Consider the following 26,835-nt stretch of genomic DNA (forward strand, 5'->3'; position numbering starts at 1 on the left):
TATTTAAGGAAAGAATTCAATTTGATGAATGAATGGTCCATAATGGACATACTATATAATATAGCAGCAATTTAATTTTGGACTAACAAAATTCTCAATTGATTCTCAAACCGCCACATAAGCAAAATTAACATTGTAATTACGTGACAACTCAACAAGACATTTATTTAATTAATACAAACTAAATATTATAACTTTTTAAATGTTTCTCTATTAATATATATATGGGATATATAAATTAGCAATTCAACAGACACTATAATTCAAACAGATCAGTTTAATCTCTAGCAAATCTTTTGCTATCTAGATATTATAAGCATGTACCACAACAGTATCTATCATATTAACTGAAATCATAAAAATTTAATAAATTAAAATTTATTTAGATAGTACGTTCGAGTCGGGTCGGATTCGGGCTAGTTCCTTTCGGATCCTAATCATTTAGACCCAATAGATCCTTGGTCCAGGTCGATTTTTCTCGGGTTCGGGTTAATAATTAAAATACCCATAAAATACCCATAATTTTCCGGATCCATATCGGATCTGGGTCGGGTTCAAATATTTAGGATCTGAAAAGAACATGACATACCCAACTCCATCAAATTTAGTTGATATTTGTCATAGATATCTAAAATTACAAAATAACTTAAATGAAACTATTAATAATTAAAATATAACATTTTAAACTCTAAATTTTACATTTTAAAGCTTCACATTACTTAAAAATGTTACAAAATAATAACAAATATTGTTAACAAAAAATATTTCAACTAAATCATAAAATAATATATATAAATTAGAACACAAAAAAATCATAGTTTTGGATATACATGTTTTTAGGTCAGGTACAAATCGGTTCTTATTGGATCAAGTCTATTCGGGTCGGTTCTTTTCGGTTCTGGTTCCTTCGGATAAAAAGAAATTTAGATCCAAAATGTACTTGTAAATTTTCGGTTCCGTTCCGGATCGGATATTTTTTGATCGGTTCTGGTTCAGGTTTTCGGGTCGAGGTTAAAATTCTCAGACCTATATTACATATTCATAAAATCAAAAATATAAATATTTATATATATGTATATATATATATATATATCAACTAATATATATATATATATCAACTAAAGCTACAAAATATCATATTCTCACACTCGCACCTTCCAACATGTTATTTAGAATTTTAACTTTCTTTTTGTCAAATGACATGGAATAACACAAAAATACTACAACTTATACATAAATTTTTGGAATGTAAAAATTAATATTTTTATATATATGAAAATTAACCATGCAGTTACGGATCAAAAAGATCTTGTTCTTGTATAACTTTTAAAGTCTGGTTCAATTTTATTTTTATAGCAAAGGAAGGTCTTGTTCGATTTTCACTTTTTTCAGCCATATATGAAAAGCAATAGAGATAATGAAATAAAAGCATCTTCCTCAACCAATGTTTTTCATCTTCTCCCAAACCAGAATTAAAACATATCTCAGGGTGTTAAAAACGCAACAACCCATTTGCATAAGATTACACAACGTTGAAAACAACCAAAAAAAGAGTCGAAACACTCTTGAGTTACAGATAGAGAATCCAAAATACAGAGAGATGTGGAGACAACTCTAAATCATACAGTCAGAAACGTCTTCTCGGGCTTCGTGACCGTTGTGACCTCCCCGACCTGCAAACCCCAACAACATCGATCAAAGGATGCTATGAAATATAAGGTCAAATAACTTAAGAACTCACATACTAATGACTGAAAGACTCGATATACACAATCTTATACTCTATATATATTGAAACACTACTCTCTCTCACTCACTCATATCGGTAAATAATTAGTAACCTTTGATACTTGTAAGAAACTCGACTTCATCTCAACCAAAAATATAAAGCAACCAAAGTGTACAACTTTGTTATTAGATACAGCGAAATAGTTTAGAATACAAACCTCATGTTCCTTCTCCTGTAAGATCCAGCATTGTTTGGTCCATTGCTAAAGGCCCAGTCAACGCTGACATTCTTGGTCAGAAGCTCAGCACCATTCATTGCTTTGATAGCACTCTGTGCTTCTTCACTCTTCTCGTATTCAATCAAAGCATAGCCCTGAACAAGAAGCGATTAAAATTACTACAACTTACATAAGATATATTCACACAAAATCTGCACTCGTCGCAAGCTCCCATTCTAAATCACAGCTTACTGAACTATCAAGAGCCAGCCACTAGTCGGAACAAAAGGAGAAACTCCAAACCTTGACAAAACCAGTACGGCGATCGAGATTGAGATGCAGACTCTTAATCTCGCCAAAATCACCAAAAGCATTGGAGATATCATCCTCCTGTGCCTCCTCATGAACTCCAGTGACCAAAACAATCCACCCCTCAATGGCTACACAACAAAACAAAACAAAACATCAACTTTACACTTTCTCTTACTTGCAGAAACTATCTTAGCTTAAAAATCTATACATTCGAAGTATATAGCCAGTGGAGAGAACACAGCAAGTAACAAACTTTCTAGGTCAAATCGAATCCTAGCCACATGGGTACTTAGAGAAACCCTAAAAAAACAAATCAATTACACGCGAATCAAGAGATTACATCGCTGGGGGCCGGGACCGCCATCGGAACCGAGAGATTCGAAGTCGCGGGAGGAGAGGCCGCGCTGGCGATCGGAATCTTTCTCCTCGCGAAATCCGCGGCCTTTGGTCTTCCTATTCGCTGATTCGTCGTTTGCTCCGGCGATTGCTGACCTAAGCCTCGGATGACCAGCGCGTGGGGAGAGATCAGATGCTCCGACGTCTTCGTCCATGAGGTCGTCCTCCTCTGGCTCGAAATCGACTGCTTCAGCTTCTATGTTCGCCATAACTTCCGCCGCCGCCGTCGTCGATGCCGATCGAATCTCTTCCCGTTTTTTTCTTTTCTATCTTAATTATTTCTGCGAGTGGTTTCCATGGATATAATTTGGGCTTTTAGTGGGCTTGTATTGTGGGCCTTAGCCTTCGATTTGTTTTTCTAACTTCTTTTGCCCTTTTGCATATGTACAGAACTTCTTTTTTTTTGGTCAACTGCATATGTACAGAACTTTTTAGTATTGGAATGAAAAGTCAATAGTTCTGCGTTAGGTGCAGGGAAACTTTGAGGAGATGTCACATTCTCTATTCCAAAACAAGAAACTTGAAAGTCATGGCTTCATATAATTTTAGTTTGCACAGACAGGGCCGGCTGAGGCATAGGGGCAAGGAGGCGTGGACCCAGGGTCCAAATTTTTTTTTCCATAATTAGTGTTAAAATAGGATCTGATTTTCAAAAATAAAATTTAAAAAAGGTCTAAAATTTTTAGGTTATTCATAGAGTATATGTAAAATTTGTTTTGAAAAACTATTTTTACCCAAGGGCCCATAATTTATGGGCCGGCCCGGTGCACAGTTTGGCTTTATTAGAGCATGATTAACAGAGTTTTTTTTTTTGTCTGATTTTAAAGAAAAAATAAAAACGAATCAATCGCGGATCGCCACGTGCCAGTGGAGTCCACGAACGGTAAAGAACCCAAACAAAGTCGACTTTTACGGAAGAAGAAGAGCTGGTTTTTATCAAAATCGTGGAACCCACCTCTTAAGAACCACTTAAGAGACAGGCTTAACGGTGGTCTTAAGTTTGTTAAAGAAATTAAGAATATTGAATCATTTTCAAAAATTCAAGTCCCATTTACCTTTCAGTTTCTGTATGTTTTCCTAAAATGTGTCACTATTATAAAAATCACTGTTTTTATTATTCTTCATGCATGCTCACATAAGAGATAAGAACACAAAATGCCAAACAATGAAGCATTTAAGCAAATATATTTTATGCTTATTGATTAATTAGTTTCTTTCTAATTATCCCAAAAAGGAGCTGTTGCACTCCAGCTCTGGCACCATCATCTCTCAACGTTATTTCTTTCTTTGTTAAATCAAAGAAGGAAAGTACAGAGACAGATTCTCTTCCATCTTCTTCTTCAAGAGAGAGGAAGAAGAGCTCACGATACAAAAAACCCCGTCTCAGCACCTCCATTGACAGACCTGAAGCTATGCTTCGTCGTCAAAACCGTTCAGCACCTCTTCCTCCGGACTTAAAGTCTCTGTCTTTAAGCGTTTCCTTCAAAGGGTGGAGGCTCCCGAACAGAAAGTTCAAGTCTTGGGCACTCAAAATGTCATCTTTACACAAACCCACATGGATACAAGCTGGCGTTTTCGAAGCAATCATGGCATCCACCAAAGGATTCAGTAAAGACACAGATCTCCTTCTGGGTATCGCTGAGAAATGGTGTCCAGACACCAACACATTCATCTTCCCTTGGGGCGAAACCACCATAACACTAGAAGACGTTATGTTCCTTCTAGGCTTCTCTGTTCTGGGCTCCCCTGTTTTCGCCGCTCTCGATGAATCAGGAGAGAGGGTTAAGGAGAAATTGGTGAAAGAGAGTCTGAAGATCAAGAAAGATAATAACTTTGTGTTCGTTAGTCAAGTAGAGTGGATGAGGAGATTCATGAATGATGATGATGAGCTTGAGCATGTGGCTTTCCTTGCGTTGTGGCTAAGCTATTTTGTGTTTCCGTCTGCTTATTATCATATAGATGAAGCTGTTTTCTCTGTTGCTGTTCATGTATCAAGAGGGACTAGGATTGCTCTTGCTCCTGCTGTTCTTGCTCACCTCTATGCAGACCTTACTCTCTTGAAACGCCACATTAGAGAGTTCATCACCATAGAGGACAAGATTGAACTGAAGGGGTTGTTTAAGTTGGTTCAGGTTTGGACATGGGAGAGATTCAAGGAGCTGCAACCCGAAAAGGCTAACCCTTTGCTCAAAGGTGAGGCGAGATTGAGTATTTGGTGTGATCTGACGAAGAAGAGAAGTAGCAATGTGAGGGAGGTTCTTGAGGAGTCGAAAACGGAGAGCTTTGAGTGGCGTCCTTACACAAAGGCTTTGGAGAATTGGAGGTTTCCTCTGTTTTACCCTGAGGAAGCAATGTGGGTTCCTGTTGCTGCTTATCTTGACGATGAGTTTATCACTTTTGCTCGATGTGTCAAGGTGTCTAAGCTTGTTGGGATTGATTGTGTGGAGCATTACTTTCCCAATAGAGTGGCTGCACAGTTCGGTCTGCTTCAGGATGTTACTTGTCATGTGAACATGAATAACAAACTCTCGAAAGAGGAAGCTTGGGATGAGTACAATAAGCCTCTTGATGAACTGACATTGTACATTCCTTCTCGTTGTGTTATACCTTGGTGGAAGAAGTCGTCTTCTGAGTGGTGGAAGAAGTTGTCTCCAGAATTTCAGCGTTCTCCCAAGGAGAATCAAGCTGTTGAATCAGCTGAATCATTGACACCAAGAAACATCATAGGTGATGATGATGATGATACATTTGATTCTGCTTCTTCAGGTTGTAAGAGATGGAAGTCAATGAACCGAGTTTATGAGGATGATGAAGATGATAGCCTCACCGTTGCTCAAGTAATGAGACTTAGAAAGAAGGATACTTCAAAGGTACTGCTATTAAGTGAAGTGCTTAAGAAGTTGGGAGATGGGTTTCCTGAAAAACTCAAAAGATCTAGATATCTTAGAACAAGGAGAAATGTGAGATCAGAGATAGGAGATTGTGGTGGATCAGTTTCAAAAGAAGCGACACTCGGTGACTTGTTTCACAAGGAACTAGGGAAGGGGAAGAGTGAGTGTTTGGGAAACAAGCGAGCTCGTAATGAGGAAGATGATGAGAGTTGTTATGATGACATTACCAATGCTGAGATGATCAGAGTTGAAGAAACAGAAACCAGAAGCAAAGCAGCTAATGAGAACAACTCCTTAGATCCTCCTCTTGGTGCTAACGTAGAAGTAGTTGAAACTGTTGTGTCACCACCAGAGACAAGGCAAAACTGTGATAACGAGGTTAATTTAATTGGAATCAATGCTGAGAAGAAGAAGAGGACTATGGTTAAGGAAGCAGAGTGTTTGCTCCATGTAGATAAAAATGAGATGGAAGATGGTGATGATACTGGTGAAAGTTTGAAGCAGAGGAATCTTGCAATAGAGGAGATAGCATTGACACTAGAGGCACGTATGATGAAGGTGGAGAAGACTTTGGCAAAGATTAGAGAATGGAAAACCTTAGAAATAAAGGGGGCCAAAACCTGAACAAATAAGAAATTTGTGCTTAGGATCTCATGGAAGTAAAAAAAAAAAAATGTCACACATTATCAATCTTTGGTGTCATTTCTTTTGCTCTCTAGTCTCTAGAGGACTTGCTTATTAGGCACAAATACTTTTAATATTTTGTGTGTTTTTTTGTTTAGGGGAAAATTGCATTTTAAACACTCAGAATGTCATTTTCTAGCACTTTAAACACTAAAGTTATTTGACTAACACATTAAACCTTCAAAATGACATTTTTATCATAATAAACTTCCAAAGACGTTTTCATGTTCATAGACGACCGGTACTGTTCATTTTACATGTCAAAATGATGACGTGTCGGTTTAAAAAAAATACAGAAAAATACATAAAAATTCGAATGAAATTGGAAAAAATTGTAAAAATTCAAAACAAAATAAAAAAAAAAATCTAAAAATTCAAAAAACAGAAAAAATTAAAATTTCAAACTTAAAAATAAAATTAAAAATTAAAAATTCTAAAAATTCAAAAATAAGATCTAAAATTAAAATGTCAAATTAAAAATTCTAAAAATTCTAAAATAAGATCTAAAATTAAAACTTCAAACTTAAAAATTAAAATTGTAAATATTTAACCAAAAAATATATTTATTTTAAAATTTCATCAAACGAAAGTGACTGTCACTTATGATGATATCAAAACTTGTCACCATCAAAAACAATATATCAAAACTTGCTACCACCAAAAACTTTTTTTTTGATAATCCAGATATCCAGACACCTTGCATAGCCCGACTATCGCCTAAGTACACTTCGCAGAAAGCATCTCGGGGGCCCGCCAATTTGACCACATGTTAATTGATGGTGGCCACACGCATGGCTGATAATTCTCTCAAATAGATTATTTTGAGTTTTGTCCCAAAAATATTTTCTAAGAAAGAAAATGACCAAATATGTTTCATTAAAGAAGCAAAAGACTCTTATGCTCTAAATATATAAATACAAATAAATAAAGAAAAATTTCAAATTATTATTTTTTAAATATTTTAGATCTTATTTTAGAATTTTAAAATTTTATTTTAGTTTTTAAATTTGACATTTTAATTTTAGATCTTATTTTTGAATTTTTAATATATTTTTTTTGTTAAGTTTGAAATTTTAATTTTTATATTTTTTGAATTTTTTAAAAAAAATTGTTTTGAATTTTTTATAATTTTTTCCAATTTCATTCGAATTTTTCTATATTTTTATTTTATTTTTTATTTTTAAGAAAAAAAAGAAACCGACCCGTCATCATTTTAAGCTGTAAAATGAACAGTAACGGTCGCTTATGAACAGGAAAACGTCGTTGGAGGTTTATTATGATAAAAATGTCACTTTGAATGTTTAAAGTGCTAGTAAAAAAACTTCAGTTTTTAAAATGATAGAAATTGACACTTTTAGTGTTTAAAATGTGATTTTCCCTTTGTTTAGTATATGACATGTATTTGAAACCTCAAGAAGTAAGGTGATTTTAAAATATATGATCGGTTTGGTTCGGTTTAGGTAGTAGACATTTGTTCGATTTAATAATTTGGTTTGTATTGGCCTGCTTTCTGCAAACTCATCAAATATACATGTTATTTCTGAAAATTCATCAAATCGAAGGCCATTTCTGTAATCAACTTGCCCTTCTCTAATCCTTCATTAATCCTTTATTTTTATAAAAAAAACATCTGTCTCTAATCCTTTATTTCAATAGTTGCATTTTTTACTAGTGAGCAGTGACACGATACATTTTTCCTCTATTTTCGAATCTTGCTCGTTCGTAATAATATGTATTTAATAGTGTAGATATTCCAACTGATAGAAAGAAGATATAATGAGAAAACAACTTTTGACCCAGCAAATTTTTATGCTTCAAAAAGCTTTGGTCCATTTTTGTAACTTCATCAAATGTGAAGGTAATATCTGCAAATACATCAAACCTTAGGTGACTTATGTAAATTATTCAACTCTCCCTTCTTTAAACTGTAAACCCAAAACGACGCCGTTGAGCTTCATTAAACTAAATGGATTTCCCTTCCTCAAAACGTCCGGCGACAGCTTCGGCGGAGTCAGTGCAGTTCCGCCTCCTATGCCCCGCCTCGCGAACCGGCGCCATAATCGGAAAAGGCGGCTCCGTAATTCGCCACCTGCAATCCCTCACCGGCTCCAAAATCCGCGTCATCGACGACATCCCCGTCCCTTCAGAAGAGCGCGTAGTCTTGATCACCGCACCAAACGCAGCAAAGAAGGACGATTCGTCGAACGCGTGCGATCCAGAGAACCCTAGCTCCGATCAGACGAAGCCGCCGGAGACCGCGGCGGCGGATAAACCCGGCGAGGAAGCGCCGCCGCCGTCGTCTTCGGCTTTGGTTAGGGTTTTGGAGAGGATAGTGTTCGGCGACGACGCCGCGAATGCAGACGGTAGTGAGCTGGACAAAGGCGAGTTCGAGGGTTTGTGTAGGGTTCTTGTGAGAGGCAATCAAGTTGATTACTTGATGAGTCAAGGAGGGATGATAAGGGAAGATAGTGGAGCTAGCGTTAGGATTGCTTCTACGGATCAGATCCCTCCTTGTGCTTTCCCTGGAGACGTTGTGATTCAGGTGATTGATGATGATTACTTGTAATAGCTAATTCAAAGTTTGAGTCTTTTAACTGATTTGGTTATGTTTCTTTTCTTGTGTGTGAGAAGATAAATGGGAAGTTTTCGAATGTTAAGAAGGCGCTTTTGATGATTACCAACTGTCTTCAAGAGAGTGGTGCACCTCCAACATGGGAGGAGTGTTCGTTTCCGCCGCCTGGCTATCCTCCTGATTATCATTCTATGGAGTATCATCAGTGGGATCATCCTCCTAACCCAATGCCTGAAGACGTTGGACCCTTTAACAGGCCACCCATTGTTGAAGAGGAGGTAACCTTCAGGCTGCTGTGTCCGGCTGATAAAGTTGGAAGCTTGATAGGGAAAGGTGGAGCTGTGGTTCGCGCTTTGCAGAACGAGACTGGTGCGTCGATCAAGGTGTCGGATCCGACTCATGAGACTGAGGAGAGGATCGTTGTGATATCTGCACGAGAGGTAATTGTGGAATATGGTTTTTTGCATTGTGTGGATTGGTTGGTTTATTGTGGTTTTAACGTTGGTGTAGAACTTGGAGAGACGGCACTCTCTTGCGCAAGATGCTGTGATGTGTGTGCATAACAGAATCGTTGAGATTGGATTTGAACCTAGCGCTGCTGTTGTTGCTCGGCTTCTTGTGCATTCACCGTTTATAGGACGTTTGTTGGGGAAAGGTGGTCATGTAATAAGTGAAATGAGGAGAGCGACTGGTGCTAGCATCCGAGTCTTTGCAAAAGATCAAGCTACCAAGTATGAATCTCAACATGATGAGATTGTGCAGGTAATCTCAGTATAGGTTCGTTAAGTTTTTTCAACTCGACAGTAACTGACAAAACTTTGCTGCATTGTCAGATCATTGGCAATGTGAAAACTGTTCAAGATGCTTTGTTCCAAATAACAAGTAGGCTTCGGGAAGCCATGTTTCCTGGAAGAATTCCTTTTCCCGGAATGGGTGGTCCACCTCCGCCGTTCATGGGTCCGTATCCAGAACCGCCTCCTCCTTTTGGACCTAGGCCATATCCAGCTTCTCCAGATCGTTACCATTCTCCTGTAGGACCATACCATGGTATTTTCATCAGATCCCAACTCCTGATCAACAGTTGATACATGCATCTATCTCAGCTCTTTATAATGTGTATGATTATACAGAGAGGCATTGTCATGGTCCTGGATTTGACAGGCCACCTTCCCCAATGTCTTGGACTCCACAGGTATGTGAAATCAATCTGTGTATGATAGCTCGGTTACAGCGCAAATGGCTACTTAATATTTCTTAATTACCAGCCACCTATCGATGGCCATCCCGGTGGTATGGTTCCTGATGTGAACCACGGGTATGCTTTGAGGAATGAGCCCATTGGCGGGGAGAATCTGCCAATGACAAGCGCAAATGTGGAGATTGTGGTTCCTCAAGCATACCTAGGCCATGTATATGGTGACAACTGCAGTAACCTGAATTACATCAAGCAGGTACGTTGTAACTCATCCAGAAAATGTATGCGTGCGTAGATAGAAGGACGATTATTTTGAAAGGAATCAATCTAAATGTAGTTTGTAAACGGATACAAACACAAACAGGTGACAGGTGCAAACGTGGTTGTGCATGATCCAAAGGCAGGGACTACAGAGGGACTAGTGGTGGTCTCAGGTACATCAGACCAAGCTCATTTCGCTCAAAGCCTTCTTCATGCTTTCATTCTTTGTGGCCAAAGTTGATTGCTTTATTTTAAAATCAGAAAAACAGTGTGTACTTCTACTAATTGCTGTTACAAATAGGTTTTCCATCTCTTGTTTTTTATCTATTATCCAAACTAATACAACAATGTTCCTCAAACTCTGTTGTATTATATAATATCAAATTACATCTGAGCAGTAAACTGTCTATTAACCCTTAATAATCCCACCAAACCGCCTTTGTCGTAATGTTATAGTTGGCTTACGCTGCTCATTCCTTGCCACTATCTTAAGCGGATGAGCTTCCGTGTTGAAAACCCACTCATCTAATGAAATAACCGATGGAGGCGAAAAGAGAAGGTAAAGATACTTGAGAGTCTCAGCTAAGAAGAAGCTTTGCATCTTGTTGTCTTTAGCACCTGTATTGACCTGAAATGGAGAAGGGAAAGTTTGATAATGCAAATGTTATTTTGAAATGTGGAAATGGGGTTTTGATAAAAGAAGAAACTTGCATCCTTCAAGCCTACGTATCCAGATTCTATACGCGAATTCTTCTCAAATGCTTGGAATATATTCCATCCCCACTCTTGATATGTCTTGTTCCCAGTTAACCGCCAGAGGTAGAAGAGTGATTCAACAGTTTCTGGTCTTAGGATGTTCCAAGATGTTCCAACACTCATGTCCTGAAACAATCATGCGTTATGTGGGTTTGACCAAAGCCAAGCAAGCAAAATTAACATGTTATTTACCAACCTACCTGTCCGGCATTGAAGAAATAATTCTCTCCAGCGAGTTTCGTTGGTGTTGATTGGTAAAAGTTATAACAAGTCCAGGCAAGCTGCAGTGAGATGCAGGGGAGAGAGAGCAATAAGCTGACAGCAAAAACTTCACTAAAAGCTCTAAATAGATTCTAATGCACCTCTTCAGCAAGTGTAAGAAACTTTTTTTCTTCATCAGGACCATAACCTGATGCTCCTAAAGCCAACATCCCAGGAGCAAAGCATGCCAATTCATCCATCTGAATATAACAAGAGAGAAACAATGTCAAACCTGCAAAACACTCAGTCTCGAAGCGTTGACATTAGATGATGACTTTTACCTTATCGACAAAATTATTCCCATTTTTCTCACGTATATATGTAAATGATGAAGGTGTTGATTTGTTGATCAAGCTTAATAAACCTTTCATTGATTTCTCCCACATTTCTCTGATTCATTGCCACGAAAAAAAACTAAGTCTTTTTCATTTTTGCTAATACTGATATACAGCATACAGCTTTACTTACCTATAGAGCTTCACTTCTGAGGTTTTGTTCCCTTGCACCCAAACCTTTAGCAGATACTCGTAAAAGCTAGAAAACCAATATATTAGTAACTGTTAGAGAGCAGAGTCAAGGTCAGAGAACCCAAGCCACATCTGGTTGAGGAAATTACCTGTCTCCCATGGCACCGAACGTTGTGGTGGAGTAAGATGGATTGCCATTATCAGGATTTATATAGATAGGGAGTAAACCATCCGCAGGGAAGTTCTTATTTAGTTCCGTTATAACCTTCTCTACCTGAGAGACGCATGTTGTTAACAAACGAATCTATAAACCAAAGCAAATGTTTTCTCCTCTTTTACACCTAGTTAGGATAATAACAAATATGTATTGCACAATCTCCCATTAGCTTATCTGTAAACCGCACATGAAAGTAACAGAGACATGTACCTTCTGCTGATATTTAGGGTCCCCTGTCCTCTGGGAAAGGGCAATAAACTCAAGCTGCTCAGTGCCCGAATCTGCAAGGATACTGGCTCCCTAGTACATAAAATAATTGTAACAATTAGCTGAAACTGACAGACCAAATGTACTAACTCAATGAAACATATCTAAATCCAATGACACTTGGTACTTGCTCCAAAGACACAGATAAAAAATAAAGTAAAAGAAACTATAGTTACAATCAAATCTACAACCATCACCATACAAGAATAAGAAATGCAGCCCGTGCTATAGGGTTTAAAAGGATCTAGGACTCACCCCAGCCGCCCACGAAGGGTTGTGAGCATTTCCACTCCTCAGGTTGATGATATTGTAAGGTATGCCTGTTGGAGTGTTCCATGCAGGTAATAATCTGTCTGCGATATCCTTAGCCTTATCGAGGAAAAGTTTGTCCCCTGAAAGATCATACGTACTGAGAAGTCCCCCTACAACTCTGGAAGAAAATAAAGAGAAAGAACATAAGAAGATGCAACAAATCCACACCCCACATCTTATGTCAACCAAGAACTAGCTAATAAAATCACAAATGGTCCGACTCTTCCTATGACAGATACAGATAACAACCAAAGTAAACCTGTTAAAGCAACCTTATGGTTGTCTCAAACATACTGGCGTCATAGTCCTTGTCGAAATCCAATGAGGTTGCAACCCACCTGCAAATAAAAGACAATGAGCAAATAAAGATTGGCAAAGATAATTATCATGAAGAGCCTGCAGCTAGATACTCACTCTCTGGCTTTTTGAAACTGCTCATGTAGACCCATTATATAGAGTGTATCTAAAGAATCTATCATAGTTGCTCCGAGGCCACCAAAGCTATCAGTGCCATCTTTTGTCCGAGGCTGACAATAAAGAATGAAATAAATAAGAACAAACTTCAGATTTGTAGAGCTCATCGTCACTAGATTAAGTAATGAACAACATTTGGATTATGATGAATTTAATACCTGAAGCTCATCTTTTCCCCAAGCATACTTCTCATATGAGCTCCAAGCGTGGAGCATTGCCTCTTTTACTTTCTGCCTTCGCTCGATATCAACTGGATTTTGTGGAACATCCTTCTGAGTCATCAAAGTTTTACCATTGCCAACACCTTTAAGCTCTTCTAACTAGCAAAATATATTACTTAGTTAGCTAAAGAGTTGAACCAAAAAATCACTGACGGCAATATAATGAGAGGGAAAACATCTATCTTACCATCTGTTCCAACCGCAAAACTTCTTCATTTAACTTATAAACTTCAACCTGAGACAAGACAGAAAATTTGTTAAACAAAGCAGAAGGATGATCACAAGAGAATCATTTCACTTCCTTGAAACAAAAGTATCATCACTTTAAACATTAATCTGATCTAAGTCAAGCAAATGAGCGAATGCACATTAATCGGAGCTCTGTCTAGATTCTATGAAGAGACAAGACATACCTCATGCTCTCTGGCGAGATTCATACGATCCCAAACCACCATGGAAACAGAGACGAACACGAAGAAGAGCAAAGCCAAACGCTTTGGCCTTCTGAGGTAATACGCTGGATTCAAATATCTCCATATCCCAGAACTAGTTATCGATCTACCTCTCGCCATCTCTCACACACTCAACAAAAACAGAGACGAGTTGGGGAGTCAGATTCCATGAAACAGAGGAAGGCAGAAAGCGTAAAGGTGTCAACTTCCGAATCCTCTGATCCAGGAATGAGTAGAAGAGAGAGAGAGAGATGAGTTTCCTTAAAAGAATCCAAGTTAAATTATAGATCCGATTTGGGCTTAGCAGGTTGACGAAGACGAAGAAAGAATAAAAGAAGAAAACAACAAACACCAGAGAGAAAATAATAAATTATTTATTTATTGGTCCCTTAGCTTTCCTTTTTTTATTAAATTGAGTCTCTTCGGCCCTCTTGGTTTATTTTTCGGGGGTTTTCGGCATTTTTATTTATAAAAAATAGTTACACTTATCACAGTAAAATCATATATATTTTAATTTGTTTTGGTTTAAATATAATTTATATTTATAAAATTAGTTTGTATGATTAGAAATCAGATTAATTAAAATATACAATATTTTATGTATTCTAAATTTTAAATATAATGTTTTTTCTCTTATTTAGTTATTAAAAATTATTAGAAAAAAATATTTATTTATTGGGGTCCATTAGCTTTCTTTATTTATTGTTTTGCTGATAAACTAATATATTGAGTCTCTTTCTCCTTTCTCAAGCGTTGTTCATCGCTTCCAAGCTCCCCAAGTTGTCGTCTTTCACCGTCTCTCGTCGCGCTTGTTGGGTCCTCCGACATATCCATTCTCCTGTTCTGTCTTGGTGTTGCTCTCCCACGAATAGGTACCTCATCCGAACTATTATCCGGTTTGAGAAAGCTGATGATCCCAAGTGGGTTCTCGTTTTTGGTAGCTTATTGTTTGTGGACATAGTGAGATTGCTGAACTGGTTTGAAAATGGGCTTAAAACTTGTAAAGGTAGAGTCTTTGGTCGGATCTGATTGAACCAGGTTTAGGTTTAGGTTTTTGGGATGTTATCACTTGACAAGATTCTCTGCTCTAAAGTCTAAACCCCCTTCTGTTTTAATAATTTAAGTTTGTTAATAGAGTCAGGTAAACTGATAAAAAAAAAAGCAACCATGGATGAAGATGTACTTCATGGAAGCAATGGTCGAACGCACATTGCAGAAACTCAAGATCCAATGCATCATGTCCACTACGGACACCATGCTTTGCAACACATCCACAACGGAAGCGGCATGGTCGATGACCATGCTGATGGTAGTGGTGGTGGGGTTGATACAGACGTTCCTTCCCACCCTGGAAACATAACTGACAACCGTGGTGAAGTGGTCGACCGTGGTAGTGAACAAGGAGATCAGTTGACATTGTCCTTTCAGGGGCAAGTCTACGTTTTCGACAGCGTCTTGCCTGAAAAGGTGATTTGATTTTTTTAGTTACATATTTAAATATGTTTTTGAGTATAAGTAACACATCTTTTAAAAATCTGCTGCAGGTTCAAGCTGTGCTTCTGTTATTGGGTGGACGAGAAGTACCTCAGGCACCCCCTACAGGCATAGGAGCGTCTCATCAGAACAATAGAGTATTGGTAAGATTTGATACCATTGTTGGTGCCTGAAGCTTCTTTGGCTCTTGTGTTCAGACCTGTCCCTATTGTAGTATATACTAAAAATTGCGTCAACTTTAAGCTTCCTTTTAACCCTAGTCAATATCATAAAATCATAGTCTGCATCAATGCGTTGCTGATTAATGAATGGAACAGGGTCTACCTGGAACTCCTCAAAGGTTTAGTATGCCACAGAGGTTAGCTTCTTTGGTCAGATTCCGAGAGAAACGAAAAGAGAGGAACTTTGATAAGAAGATTCGGTATACAGTTCGCAAGGAGGTAGCTTTGAGGTACATTCAACAACTTGGTCCACTTATACATTTGTAGAATTTGCACCTTGATTGCTTTCGGTATATGCAGGATGCAACGCAATAAAGGTCAGTTCACATCTGCCAAGTCCAACAATGGTGAAGCTGCAGCTGATGGATCTAGCTGGGAGTCCAGTCAAACGTGGGCTATAGAAGGTAGCGAGGCTCAGGATCAAGAAATCTCGTAAGTTGATCAATGCTTTTAACTTAGACTTAACCTGAACTAACTAACTTAGTGTAGAGAGGTTGTGATGAACTAGTATTTGTTTTTTCTTTGCATAGCCGTACTGTATTTGATTAAGACAACATATCTGACTTTTCTTTTCCTTGGGATGGTTCTGGAACCTGTAAAGATGTCGGCACTGTGGAATCGGGGAGAAGTCAACTCCAATGATGAGGCGTGGACCTGAAGGGCCAAGAACACTTTGCAACGCATGTGGACTTATGTGGGCTAACAAGGCAAGCTAACACTTGATACTTAACTGATCAACTCTCTCTCTCTGTCTTGCTCATTTTATAGGTCTTTTTAGTTCATTGATGTTTCTGTCTACTGACAACACTCATAATGTTTAGGGTGCTCTTAGAGACTTATCCAGAGGAGCTCCTCAAACATCCCAAAATCTTCAAGTAAATAATGAAGTAAGCAACATGCAGGAGGAGGCAAATCTTGAGGCTGATCAAATGATGGTAACAGTAGCCAATGACATAAGCAACTCACAGTGAGAAAAACACTCTGGGCTCTTTGCCATTACACGCAAGAGAAAGATCTCAAACAGAGTCTTGATCATCTCTCGGGTGCTATGTAGCTTTATCATTTCCTTTAAGAGAATCTGATTCGGTTTAGGTTTATCTGGATTTGATCAGTGACAATGTAATAATATAGGTTATAATGCTCTGCCATGTTTGGTTATCTTTTTTTTTTCCTGATACAAAAATGCTTCTTGGTAGAACTGTTGTTGCATTGGTCTCTATACTATGATAGCCTGATGTAATTTTGCAGTATGTTAAAAGACAACTAACTTTATTTAAGAGCTAACCAAAATAGTGTAAGCGTTGCCCCAATGTGAAGTGAACCATGTTAACTACCACGGACGGGTCTGAACTTTACCACAATAATGAAAGTAGTAAGGTCACCAAAACTTGGAACATAACTGAGGAGAAGTGGACTAGGGCGTTTCCTTGTCCTGTCATAGTGAGTTTCTCTAAACTCTGACAGAGACTGGTTTATACATATCTTCTCCAGCATCGTAAATGATGGGTCCTCTCTTGATCTTCACAGTCTTCTTGATGACAACACATGACCCTTTTATTCTCCTCGTCCACCAAGAAACTCATTACCCTCGTCATACCTTGTGTAACTTTAGTGAAATCCACTACTAAGAACACGCTCCACGACAAGTCTTTGGCCTCATCATCAGCCTTGGTATTGGTCACCCATATCTTCATCTCTAATGGTTTATAATGAACGGATTTCTCAAGTAACAAGGAAAGTTTCTCTTCTCTGACAACTGATAGAACCCAGTGGGATAAAACACCACCCACTTCAGAATCATCAAACCTTAACATTTTGAAGCCATCACATGATTTGTTCTTCTTGTTTCCATATCCTAGAAAATACTTATAGTACATGGTGTAACCGTTACAATGTAGTCTTGGTTGGATCCACCTGGTTTGACCAGTACAATGGTTCCAAACCACCAGTCTATTGTCTTTGGTCGCACATAACAATAAACCTTCACAGTGGAAGATTTCAGATATCTTAACATCTTCTGAATCCTCTAGGCTCAGAAGCTTTCCTGTAAAAGTTGCTTGTGATCAAGGTCTGAGTGCATTATCTTGGCCGCAAGACATGGAGTTATGAGGGACCAACAACAGGTAGCTTTGGATACTACACAATATTATATGTTCCAAGAATGTCAACTTAGAGTTTTTGCTTGATGGAAAGCAGGCATTGCGTTTGAACACAATCAAAGTCTTGATCCCATGTTGACTTATTGGTTAATTGCTCGAATCAGGTTCAAGACCTGTTAAGGATTCGTCACAAGAACTTGGTGAGCCTCATTGGATATTGCAATGAAGATGCGCACTTGGCTTTAATCTACGAGTTTGCGGAAAATGGAGACTTGAATGATCATTTATCTGGTATGTGAACCACATATGCTAGTTCCGGTTTGTTGTTTGAGTTTGCAAGTAAGTTCAGGGAAGTCCTTAGCTGGAAAGCAGACAAAAAATCTCTGTTGAAGTAGCACATGGAAAGCTTAAGCTGAAAGGGTCACTCCAGCAGTCAGGAACTGGCACTTGCTTGTGCACATAATACAAGACCACGCATGAGCCGGGTTGTTATGGAGCTTAACGAGTGTCTTTCCCTGGAGATGGCTTGAACTCACGGAAGAGCTGAGGAGATATCTCAAGAGATGCAGTGATCAACGTGAGCTCAGTGATCTCACCATTTTAGTCTCTCTTCCTGATCCAAACACCTTTCCATTGCTTTCCTGGTTCATCTTAGTTTCTGTTGCTACACTTTGTCCCTTTCAGAGTTGTTAATGTTCAGACATGTTTGAAATCGAACAATGTCTCGCCATATCCTCTATGTTCCTCCTGACTACAGCTTTCACCACTAGACAATGGTGATAAAATGAATGGGATACAAAAGCTATAGGCTCTGTAACTCAACAACAGTTTTTACTAAAAAATCAAATTGGTATGGAACTAACTGCCTTACACGTAGTGAGAAAAGACCCTTTTATAGATTTGGTTGGCAAAACAACTCCCTCATAATAAATTACACCACAAAAGTTCAGCAAAAGCATGAATACGCCAAATGATTCTTCTTCGAGATATAAGGAGAGATGTAATCAGTAGAAAGACCAGACGTCCCTGAGATCTCAGCCGGAACAAGAACTTGAGGCTTCCCTAAAGCTATCCTTTTCCCAACAGTATTTGCGTAAAACAGACCAGGAATGGCTGGCACAAACACATCGCTCCTCGAACTTATGTAGAAGTCAATAACATTTTCATACTCTGAGTTCTCTAACTCAAGGTACTTAGACTTCTTCTCTGCCGGCATTATCGCCTCCTGCCACAATATATATAAAAAAAAAAATCAAGATTCACTTCAGGAGACTAAAAGAATGAATGATCTCATCTCACACACACCTTAGTAAACGTTTTAGGGAAGATGTCTTTGAGAATGTTGAGGCTGCTCTCCCATCTCGGCTGAGTCAGGTATATAGTCGTGTCACCATCAAACCCAAGCTTCCTCAAGAACACTGCAATCTCTTGCGCGTTGTAACATGTTTTGGATCCCCCTGCACCTGTCTCACGGCAGTTCTTCTTCTCAAGTATCTCAACCCTCAAGTCTATGGCTATGAACCGACCATTAGATTTCTTCTTGAGCCTCTGGATCATGGCCTCCACCAGTTCATTCACTCCAGGCTGCAGCTCCAAGGAGCCAAACATAGCCAGACAAGAGACAGGGTCTGTCTCACCACCATCCAGAGAAGACTTCCTCAGATTCACAGAAGGGAAGTAGGTTGTGACTCTGATGTTTCCTTTTGATTTGAAGATGGGGCTGATGTGCTCCTTGATGTAGTCTTCTGCAACTCTGGTGGGGACCTTGACAATGGCGATGTCTCTTAGAGAAACGTGGCTTGGCAGCTTCTTCACAACTTTGATGACGCTTTCGAGGCTTTTGACGAGTTTATCTACGTTATAGATGTCTTCAAAGTTCCTGTGTAACATTCATAAACCACTCAGAAAACCAAACTGGCTAAAACCATAATGTTTGTGAAAAATACAGAAACTAACTAACATTTCATCACCAGGTTTGCTTCCTCTTATGTCAGGGAGCACAAGCGTTGCTCCAAGATGCTTAGCCACCATCACAGCATCAGTAATCTAAAGATGATGATGATAAAGTTAAACAACATAGAAACAAACAAAAGGCAAAAACTTTTAAAGGATACCTGAGAGACATGGTACTCAGGACCATTGGTTAAGGAGAATGTAACATAACCCTTTGAAGATACAGCTTCATCTACAAAACGAGAAACATTGAAGCAAAAAAGATTTAAGAAAAGAAAAAACACAGAAGATTTAAACCAAAAAGACAAAACTGGTCTAAATACCAGATTCAGATATTGACCAACAAGGTTTAAGATCATTGCTATCCTCCATCCAAGGCCCATTATTCCCTTCACTGGATCTAACAAGTCCATTTTCAAGAGATACTTTTGATCCATGGAACTCAATATCATGTGCATCTCCTTGAACCTGCAAAAAAGCACAAAGAACAAAAAGGGTTGAAGCTTTCATAATAATTCTCTCCAAAGTCTGAGTCTTTAACATCAATGCAACATCCCTATCCAACCCAGAATGAATAAAACTCTAACCAAACCTAAGACTTGTATAAATTAGATCTGTGATCCACAAATCAATTAGAACCCCATTTTGAATTTAGCTCAGACATTAAGTACCTGATTAGCATCAAAGTAATCTCTATGAAGCATTTGTCCGAGCATTACGAACATGGTAATGGTGAGGATTCCAGCCACCACTTGTCTCAAATCCACACCCATTGTGTTCTTCTTCTTCTAACACTCTCCCTTCAATTGAGGAGAGATTAGGGACTGGTTTAAAAGGACAAAAGAAAGAAAAAAGAGACAAGATTTCACGAATCTGAGTCCCTTTTGATGATTTTGTCTAAAATATATATATATATTTTTTTTATATAAGTGAGTGTTTAAGTCTTTGCCTTACGCTCTCTCTATCTACAGACCCACGACACAGCCACCGACACACTCTCACCGTTGATTCTGGTATTTAAATCAACTAGTTGATTTTGATTAAACCGGACGTGTACCGATTTTGATTTCAATCAAACCGGGTTTGTATCATATCAAAACCAAATTGTAAACGAAGCATATCTGTATTCTTTTTTTTTCCAACAACATGACAACATCTGTATTCTATTCTATCCATTTGTTATATTTCCTTAATTGTCCTAAATAATTAATTATGATCTTCTAAATATTTTTCTTAATTTACTAATAGAATCTTGCACTAATGGTATATAAAATTTGACAACTGACTCAGTGTCCGTAGTAAAAAGGTTTGCATTATTTGAGTACAATCCCCTCTGTATTAAAACAGAAGCATTACAATATTAGAAGCATGACACATGTCATCATTAGAATAATTTTCGAGAATTTTTAGAAAATTAAGTTAGTTCATCTAAATATAAACTATAGTTTTCATTAGACTAATCATAAAATCATTTATTAGTATTAAAAATTATTCTTCATTCTTTCCTTAAATAAAAATTACGAAATTACCTAATGTTATTAAAATATATATAACAATTAATGATTTCCAATAACAGAGATTTGCTAACAATTTGTATACACTCAATCATTTTTGTTAAAATCTTTGTTATTAAAATAAATTACACAACTGCATTAACCTTATAATAAAAAATTAGATTTTTTTCGTACATGTTGTATTTTGAAATTTTAAAAACGAGTATAAATTACTAAACTGTTAAAAGTCTCAAACAAATTTTGTTACCAATAGTTTAAATTTTTTGTTATAATAAGATATAAATAGTTATAAACCACATGAGTAAGAAGTTTTATTTAATAAGTGTTTATATTAATATAATATATATATAAACATCTTTTAATTAAACTACATATCATATAAAAATACAAACTACATATTGATATTTGCATTGAAAAAATATTGTGAACTTAACTAATATTTTAATTTTAAAATTTGCATTCAATTAAAAATGATTATAAATTACTAAAACTATTAGACGTCTCAAATTAAAAAGTTTATTAATGGTTTAATTTTTTTTTATAAGATGACAATAATAATAAAACCATATGATTAAAAACTTCATTTAATAAATATCTTTACTAAAAAAATATTTTATATCTATGTTAATATAAATTAAATTTAATTATATAATATAGAATGGATAAAAAAAAATTTTATTTATTTACCATAAAATGATCGTTAATAATTATATGCGCAAGCCAATTTAATTATATACGTAATATTACCGATTTCTCAATATTTCAATATATATTTATTATTATATTATTTCATAATATGTAGAAAACATAAAATATAATATATATATATATATATATATATATATAGTTTGCATACAAAATGTTTTTATATAATAATATATAAATATAGTTTGCATATAAAATGTTTATCCCGCGCAAGGCGCATGTCTTTAACCTAGTTGACTTTTATTTTAAAAAAATAACTTTTATTTTTTACACCAAATAAATACTAAGAAAGTTATATTCTCTCTGTTACAAAATGTAGGTAATTTTGATTAATCGTAGTTACAAAATGTGAATGTAAAATTGAATAATCGTAGTTTTTTCTTAACATATACCAGATTTGTTGAAATTTTACAATTATGAATTGTCATTATATTTTGCGACATGTATGTTTGTAGACTTTACAATTAGTAATTTTTGTCATTTTGTGATATCTAAAAGGTAAACAACCTTCGTTTACTGATTAACATTTTTCTAACCTCAAATATCTGTTCTGTTTAATTCCTAAAATCATCGCGCAATTATCACTTTAATCATGTCTTATGTACCCTAAAGAACAAAATTGAAGTGAACATTGATCAAACCAAACTTGCACTAATCTTAAATATGTTTACATTCCAGCAACGAAGGATACAAAGAGGCTATTGACAGCCAAACAAACAACAACAATGATAACATAAAGGATAGAATGGCGATACAAATCACAAAAAAAGAACCATATGAAATCGTATCACAACAACGTCATGAGCTTCTTCAAAGACCGCATCTAGTGTAACCTGTAGGATTACACACACTGTACCATACGTAGAGAAGAGCATTTGATGGGAGAAAGATCCTTGCAATACCAACGAAGCTTTTTCATCCAATTCACTCTATATGGGAAGAAATATTAAGAAATAAGACTGATTCAAACGAGGGAAAAATGAGAAATCATAATCCGCCACATCCATATTCATCGGGATAAAGATGGAAATGAATTTCTCTTCTACCTGCCATCAAGAAGAGAGATACACGAATACAACACCAACATCCGGAATGGAACCCATAAGAGAACTGCATACTGCAGACGATCGCGCCAAGGCGATATAAATGCTACTAGATGTCGCAAAGGTAGAAGCAAATGAGACTAAGCCCATTGGTATATCACCAGCTAAAATCATGAACCTCAATTCCAACATCACCCACACAAATATATGTCTAAACCATTCTACAGTAGCAAAATAAGTGGAGAATAAAGAGCTAAGATGATCATGAAGGACCTTATAAGGAGGAGTGGTAAGGAGGTCGAAACAAGAATTGATTGAAGGCCAGTAGACACACCCAAATAAAGACTTGTATACCACAGGATAATGGAGCCCGTAGGCGAAGGAAGTGTCACTAGTAGACACTGGGAGACCACCACCACCACCATTCTTTGTTGCCATCTTGGATGGAGGGTTCAGAGTTGAGATCTGAGTAGAAGCTTGAAGAGATGGTATGAATGGGAGAAGAACAGTGACGACTCTAGACAACATGTCGGCCAAAAAGACATTGCATACTCCAGGATATAAACACTTTATGGCACCAAGGAACACAAAAGAAACAACACACCACTAGCAAGATTTGGAAATAGAGTTTCCAGATTCTGATTTTTGGAAAACGCTTGAGAGAAGGTGAATGGTGTGTCAAAGTGCAGATGAAAAAGAGGTGAAGGATCTGGTGGTTCCAGCGGGGAGAGAGCTTCGACGGCACCAGAAAAGACGAACATGACGGCGGATCTGGTGGTTCTGGCGGAGAGAGAACTTCGAGCACTAAAAAGACGAACACGGTGGCAGAGAGAGAGCTTCAAACGGCATCGGAAAAGGCAAACATGGCGGCAGATTTGGAAGCCGACGGAGTCGAAACGAAGGAGATGACACACATAGTGACGATAGAAGAGATACAATCACCACCGTAGACATAGGAGAGAAGAGCTGCTTTATAGGGTTGGAGACTGAAGGACTGGGCAGAAGCTGAAGAAGAAATCTATAGAGACCACCTAGGGAAGAGCATCAGAAAGGATTTCGTATCTTATGTCTATTGATATGAGGAATGCAGGTGAAGTGAACATTTTTGCTTAGGAAGTAAAAGGGAAGAAATCTAAGTATTTTTTTATGTTTGGATTCAATTTTCATTTGCACCTCATTACAAACAACCAAAGTGTCCACATTTTAACCACATGGGGATAGTTTACTAGTACGCGCACTTTAGAAAGGTTTGTATCTGAAGCAATCTAGCGACCTTAAACTTTTATGGTCACACGAATATTAAACCTTGTTTTATGTCTCATTGAAATTGAAGATCTATCTGTCAAATTTTTTTTTTTTTTGGAGATTAATCTGAATCATTTCATAGATTTGGAATATCACATGTTAATCAAAAAAAGTATCTATCTTTTGTGTGTCACAAATACAAATACACTATACACTATCAAATTAAGCATGACCGCAAATCGGGTACTTGTTTTTTTATCCTATTCATTACTTGATTTGTCTTGTGTAAGTATTCAAATCCCCTATATATTAATCATGGAGTATTATAATATGTATTTGTAGTCACGTGTTATCACTAGGATGATTCTTAGAATCCCTAGAAATATAAGTTGGTCCATATAAATATATATTATATTTTTATTAGACTAACTATCAAATTTATTAGTAGTGTACGAAAGATTATTCTCAATTATTTTCTTAAATAAAAGTTACAGAATTACTTAATATGATTAACATATATATGAAATTAATGATAATGAATAAGAAATATTTGATAACAATTTTGTATCCTCTCTGTTTTGTTAATTTTATATTATTAAAAGAAATTAAAAAATCACATTAAGTATATAATATAAAATTTTAAAAATTTTCGTATATGTTATATTTTGAATTTTTCAAAACAATTATAAATTACTAAAAATGGTAAAAATCCCACATTGAAAATTTTGTAATCAATGGTTTAACTTTTCTTTGTTCAAACAAGATACAAATGATCATAAATCGTATGAATATAAAGTCTCATTAATAGATATTCATATTATATATATTAATATCATTTAAATTAAATTATATACTATATAAAATTATAAAAATATGTTAATTTCAAAATTTGATAGAAAAATTATTGAGATCTTAATATTTTTATTTAGAAATTTGTATTGAAAAATCTCACATTAAACTTTTTGTGATTAACGGTTTAAATTTTTGTTACAGCAAATACATAAATATTAATAAAATCATATGAGTAGTAAGTATCAATAATAAATATTTATATTAAAATATGCTATATACATCTATGTCAATATTGTTAAAGTTTAATTATATACCATATAAAGTAAATGAAATGATTGTTTTGATTTATTTACCAAAAATATGATTGTAAATAAACAAAAGGTATTGGTTTTGATTTATGTGTTTACTCTAATATATATATTTTTATGTATACAAATTATTTTTTAAATAGGTGGTTTCTAATATGTTATTTGATACTGACAATCCCAGAAATACATTTTCAAATCGAAGCCAGAAATACATTTTCAAATCGAAGTGATTTTTGTATTTCATTATCTCACATATAAAATATGTTAAATTATCTCACATTTAAACCAATTTTCCTCATACCTTCATTGTTTCATTTCAATTTATTCATGTTTCACTTAACTTTTTATATTTTAATTATAATTATAAATATATAATTTAATTTCAATTTATGTTGTTTAATATATACTTTCGTGATTTTATTTCATATAATTTGTATTTTATTGCTTTCTAATTTGTTGTGCATTTTCGTTATATATCATTCTTATGGTAAATATAACATTCTTCTTCACTTGTATCTAATTCAATCACTTGTATAACATTCTTCTTCGCCTGTATAGAAATTGATTCACCAAAATACTAATATATATATAAACCATGGATACACAAAACATATTCAATCAAAGTTACATCTTCTTGGCTGAAATACTCTCTTAAATGTCTTACTTTTGTTCTTAACCGTCTCTTCCACCTCCTCAGACCACCATCAATCCCATGAACTGAAATCTGTACTTCTATGTAAATTTTATTATATAACCTAACAAATAGATAAAAAATTATTGTTTGGATTAAGAAAATTGATTTATATGTTCGGATTAATTTAATTACATATGTAATAGCTATTGATTTTTAATTATTCAATATATATTTATTATTTCATAGAAGTAAAAACATATAATATATAAAATAATTTTTGTATAAAATGTTCATTCTGTATTGATTACGGTGCAAGACGCGGATCTTAACCTAGTTTTGCTTATAAGGTAAGATTATATTTTTAACAAATACTCTCAAAAATATTTTGCTTATAAGTTAAGATTATATTTTGTAATATTTTTCTAATATAAATAATAAGTAAAAGAAAATATTTTAGGAGTGGTTTGCGCCAAAATTGGCAAATCCAATTAATATATTTAAATATTAAATGTATGGTATTATGAAAGAAGATATCTCGTGATTGCAACAGATTTTTAACTTACAAATCTCACTATAGATATTTAAATATTAAATATAAATAATAAGTAAAAAATCTAGAGTAGATTGCAACAACTTTTTGGTTGACAAATCCTATTGCAGATACTTAAATACTAGGAGTTTTACCGCACATACGGGCATAGTTATTTAATAAATATTTATTAATAAATATATTATTAGTTTAAAGATAAAAAAACATTAAATTTATACTATTTTATGAATATTTCAATTTCTTAATTTTTATTGATTTAAAAACATTTTTTTGGATAACAACACTAATATCTTGTAAATATGATGTTATCTTGAACAAATTTTTATTATATTAATTTATAAACAATGATATAATTAAATAAACAAATATATAATTGTTAATATAAAGTGATGTTATTAAACCAAATTCTAGGAATATGGTAACCTACAAAATCTCAAAATAAATCAAAAGCACAAGAATATTAAACCAATCTCAGCTTTACATATTATATTAGTCAAAATAAATAAGAATATTGATATATGTATAATTATATTGTGAAATACTTTCTATAATAATTGAATAAACACTCAAGCAAAACAACTATGTTGATAAAC

The 26,835-nt window shown here is 35.6% G+C and overlaps 6 protein-coding genes across 6 annotated transcripts; 3 read left to right on the forward strand and 3 right to left on the reverse strand.

Moving 5' to 3' along the window:
* Positions 1–1,415: 1,415 nt before the first annotated feature.
* LOC106427430 (RNA-binding protein Y14) lies at positions 1,416–2,945 on the reverse strand. The gene is made up of 4 exons (XM_013868157.3): positions 2,599–2,945; positions 2,250–2,386; positions 1,947–2,101; positions 1,416–1,673 (listed from the first exon to the last, which is right to left on the reverse strand). Exons 1-4 carry the CDS (start codon positions 2,861–2,863, stop codon positions 1,628–1,630), a joined length of 603 nt encoding a protein of 200 aa, XP_013723611.1. The 5' UTR covers positions 2,864–2,945; the 3' UTR covers positions 1,416–1,627.
* A 1-nt stretch (position 2,946) lies between these two features.
* Positions 2,947–6,494, forward strand: LOC106427469. Its single transcript, XM_022698025.2, has one exon. The coding sequence runs from the start codon at positions 4,067–4,069 to the stop codon at positions 6,167–6,169; it is 2,103 nt and encodes a 700-aa protein (XP_022553746.2). The 5' UTR covers positions 2,947–4,066; the 3' UTR covers positions 6,170–6,494.
* A 1,670-nt stretch (positions 6,495–8,164) lies between these two features.
* LOC106427494 (KH domain-containing protein HEN4) lies at positions 8,165–10,659 on the forward strand. Its single transcript, XM_013868225.3, has 7 exons — positions 8,165–8,771; positions 8,861–9,241; positions 9,312–9,563; positions 9,635–9,848; positions 9,932–9,993; positions 10,067–10,252; positions 10,361–10,659. The coding sequence occupies exons 1-7, from the start codon at positions 8,196–8,198 to the stop codon at positions 10,496–10,498; spliced, it is 1,809 nt and encodes a 602-aa protein (XP_013723679.2). The 5' UTR covers positions 8,165–8,195; the 3' UTR covers positions 10,499–10,659.
* Positions 10,515–14,008, reverse strand: LOC106427496 (mannosyl-oligosaccharide 1,2-alpha-mannosidase MNS1). The gene is made up of 14 exons (XM_013868227.3): positions 13,646–14,008; positions 13,420–13,467; positions 13,170–13,331; positions 12,952–13,064; positions 12,810–12,875; positions 12,481–12,655; positions 12,169–12,258; positions 11,891–12,015; positions 11,743–11,808; positions 11,556–11,664; positions 11,376–11,474; positions 11,214–11,294; positions 10,969–11,139; positions 10,515–10,885 (listed from the first exon to the last, which is right to left on the reverse strand). Exons 1-14 carry the CDS (start codon positions 13,802–13,804, stop codon positions 10,667–10,669), a joined length of 1,683 nt encoding a protein of 560 aa, XP_013723681.2. The 5' UTR covers positions 13,805–14,008; the 3' UTR covers positions 10,515–10,666.
* Positions 14,009–14,383: 375 nt separating this feature from the next.
* Positions 14,384–16,676, forward strand: LOC106427443 (GATA transcription factor 28). The gene is made up of 7 exons (XM_048750541.1): positions 14,384–14,556; positions 14,820–15,151; positions 15,229–15,321; positions 15,496–15,629; positions 15,700–15,831; positions 16,001–16,106; positions 16,221–16,676. The coding sequence occupies exons 2-7, from the start codon at positions 14,852–14,854 to the stop codon at positions 16,368–16,370; spliced, it is 915 nt and encodes a 304-aa protein (XP_048606498.1). The 5' UTR covers positions 14,384–14,556; positions 14,820–14,851; the 3' UTR covers positions 16,371–16,676.
* A 1,636-nt stretch (positions 16,677–18,312) lies between these two features.
* Positions 18,313–20,381, reverse strand: BNAC03G77880D (protein MANNAN SYNTHESIS-RELATED 2). Its single transcript, XM_013868231.3, has 6 exons — positions 20,123–20,381; positions 19,775–19,919; positions 19,613–19,683; positions 19,459–19,544; positions 18,804–19,377; positions 18,313–18,723 (listed from the first exon to the last, which is right to left on the reverse strand). Exons 1-6 carry the CDS (start codon positions 20,222–20,224, stop codon positions 18,445–18,447), a joined length of 1,257 nt encoding a protein of 418 aa, XP_013723685.1. The 5' UTR covers positions 20,225–20,381; the 3' UTR covers positions 18,313–18,444.
* Positions 20,382–26,835: the final 6,454 nt, after the last annotated feature.

The sequence above is a fragment of the Brassica napus genome, chromosome C3, assembly GCF_020379485.1.
Source record: "Brassica napus cultivar Da-Ae chromosome C3, Da-Ae, whole genome shotgun sequence".
NCBI lineage: Eukaryota > Viridiplantae > Streptophyta > Magnoliopsida > Brassicales > Brassicaceae > Brassica > Brassica napus.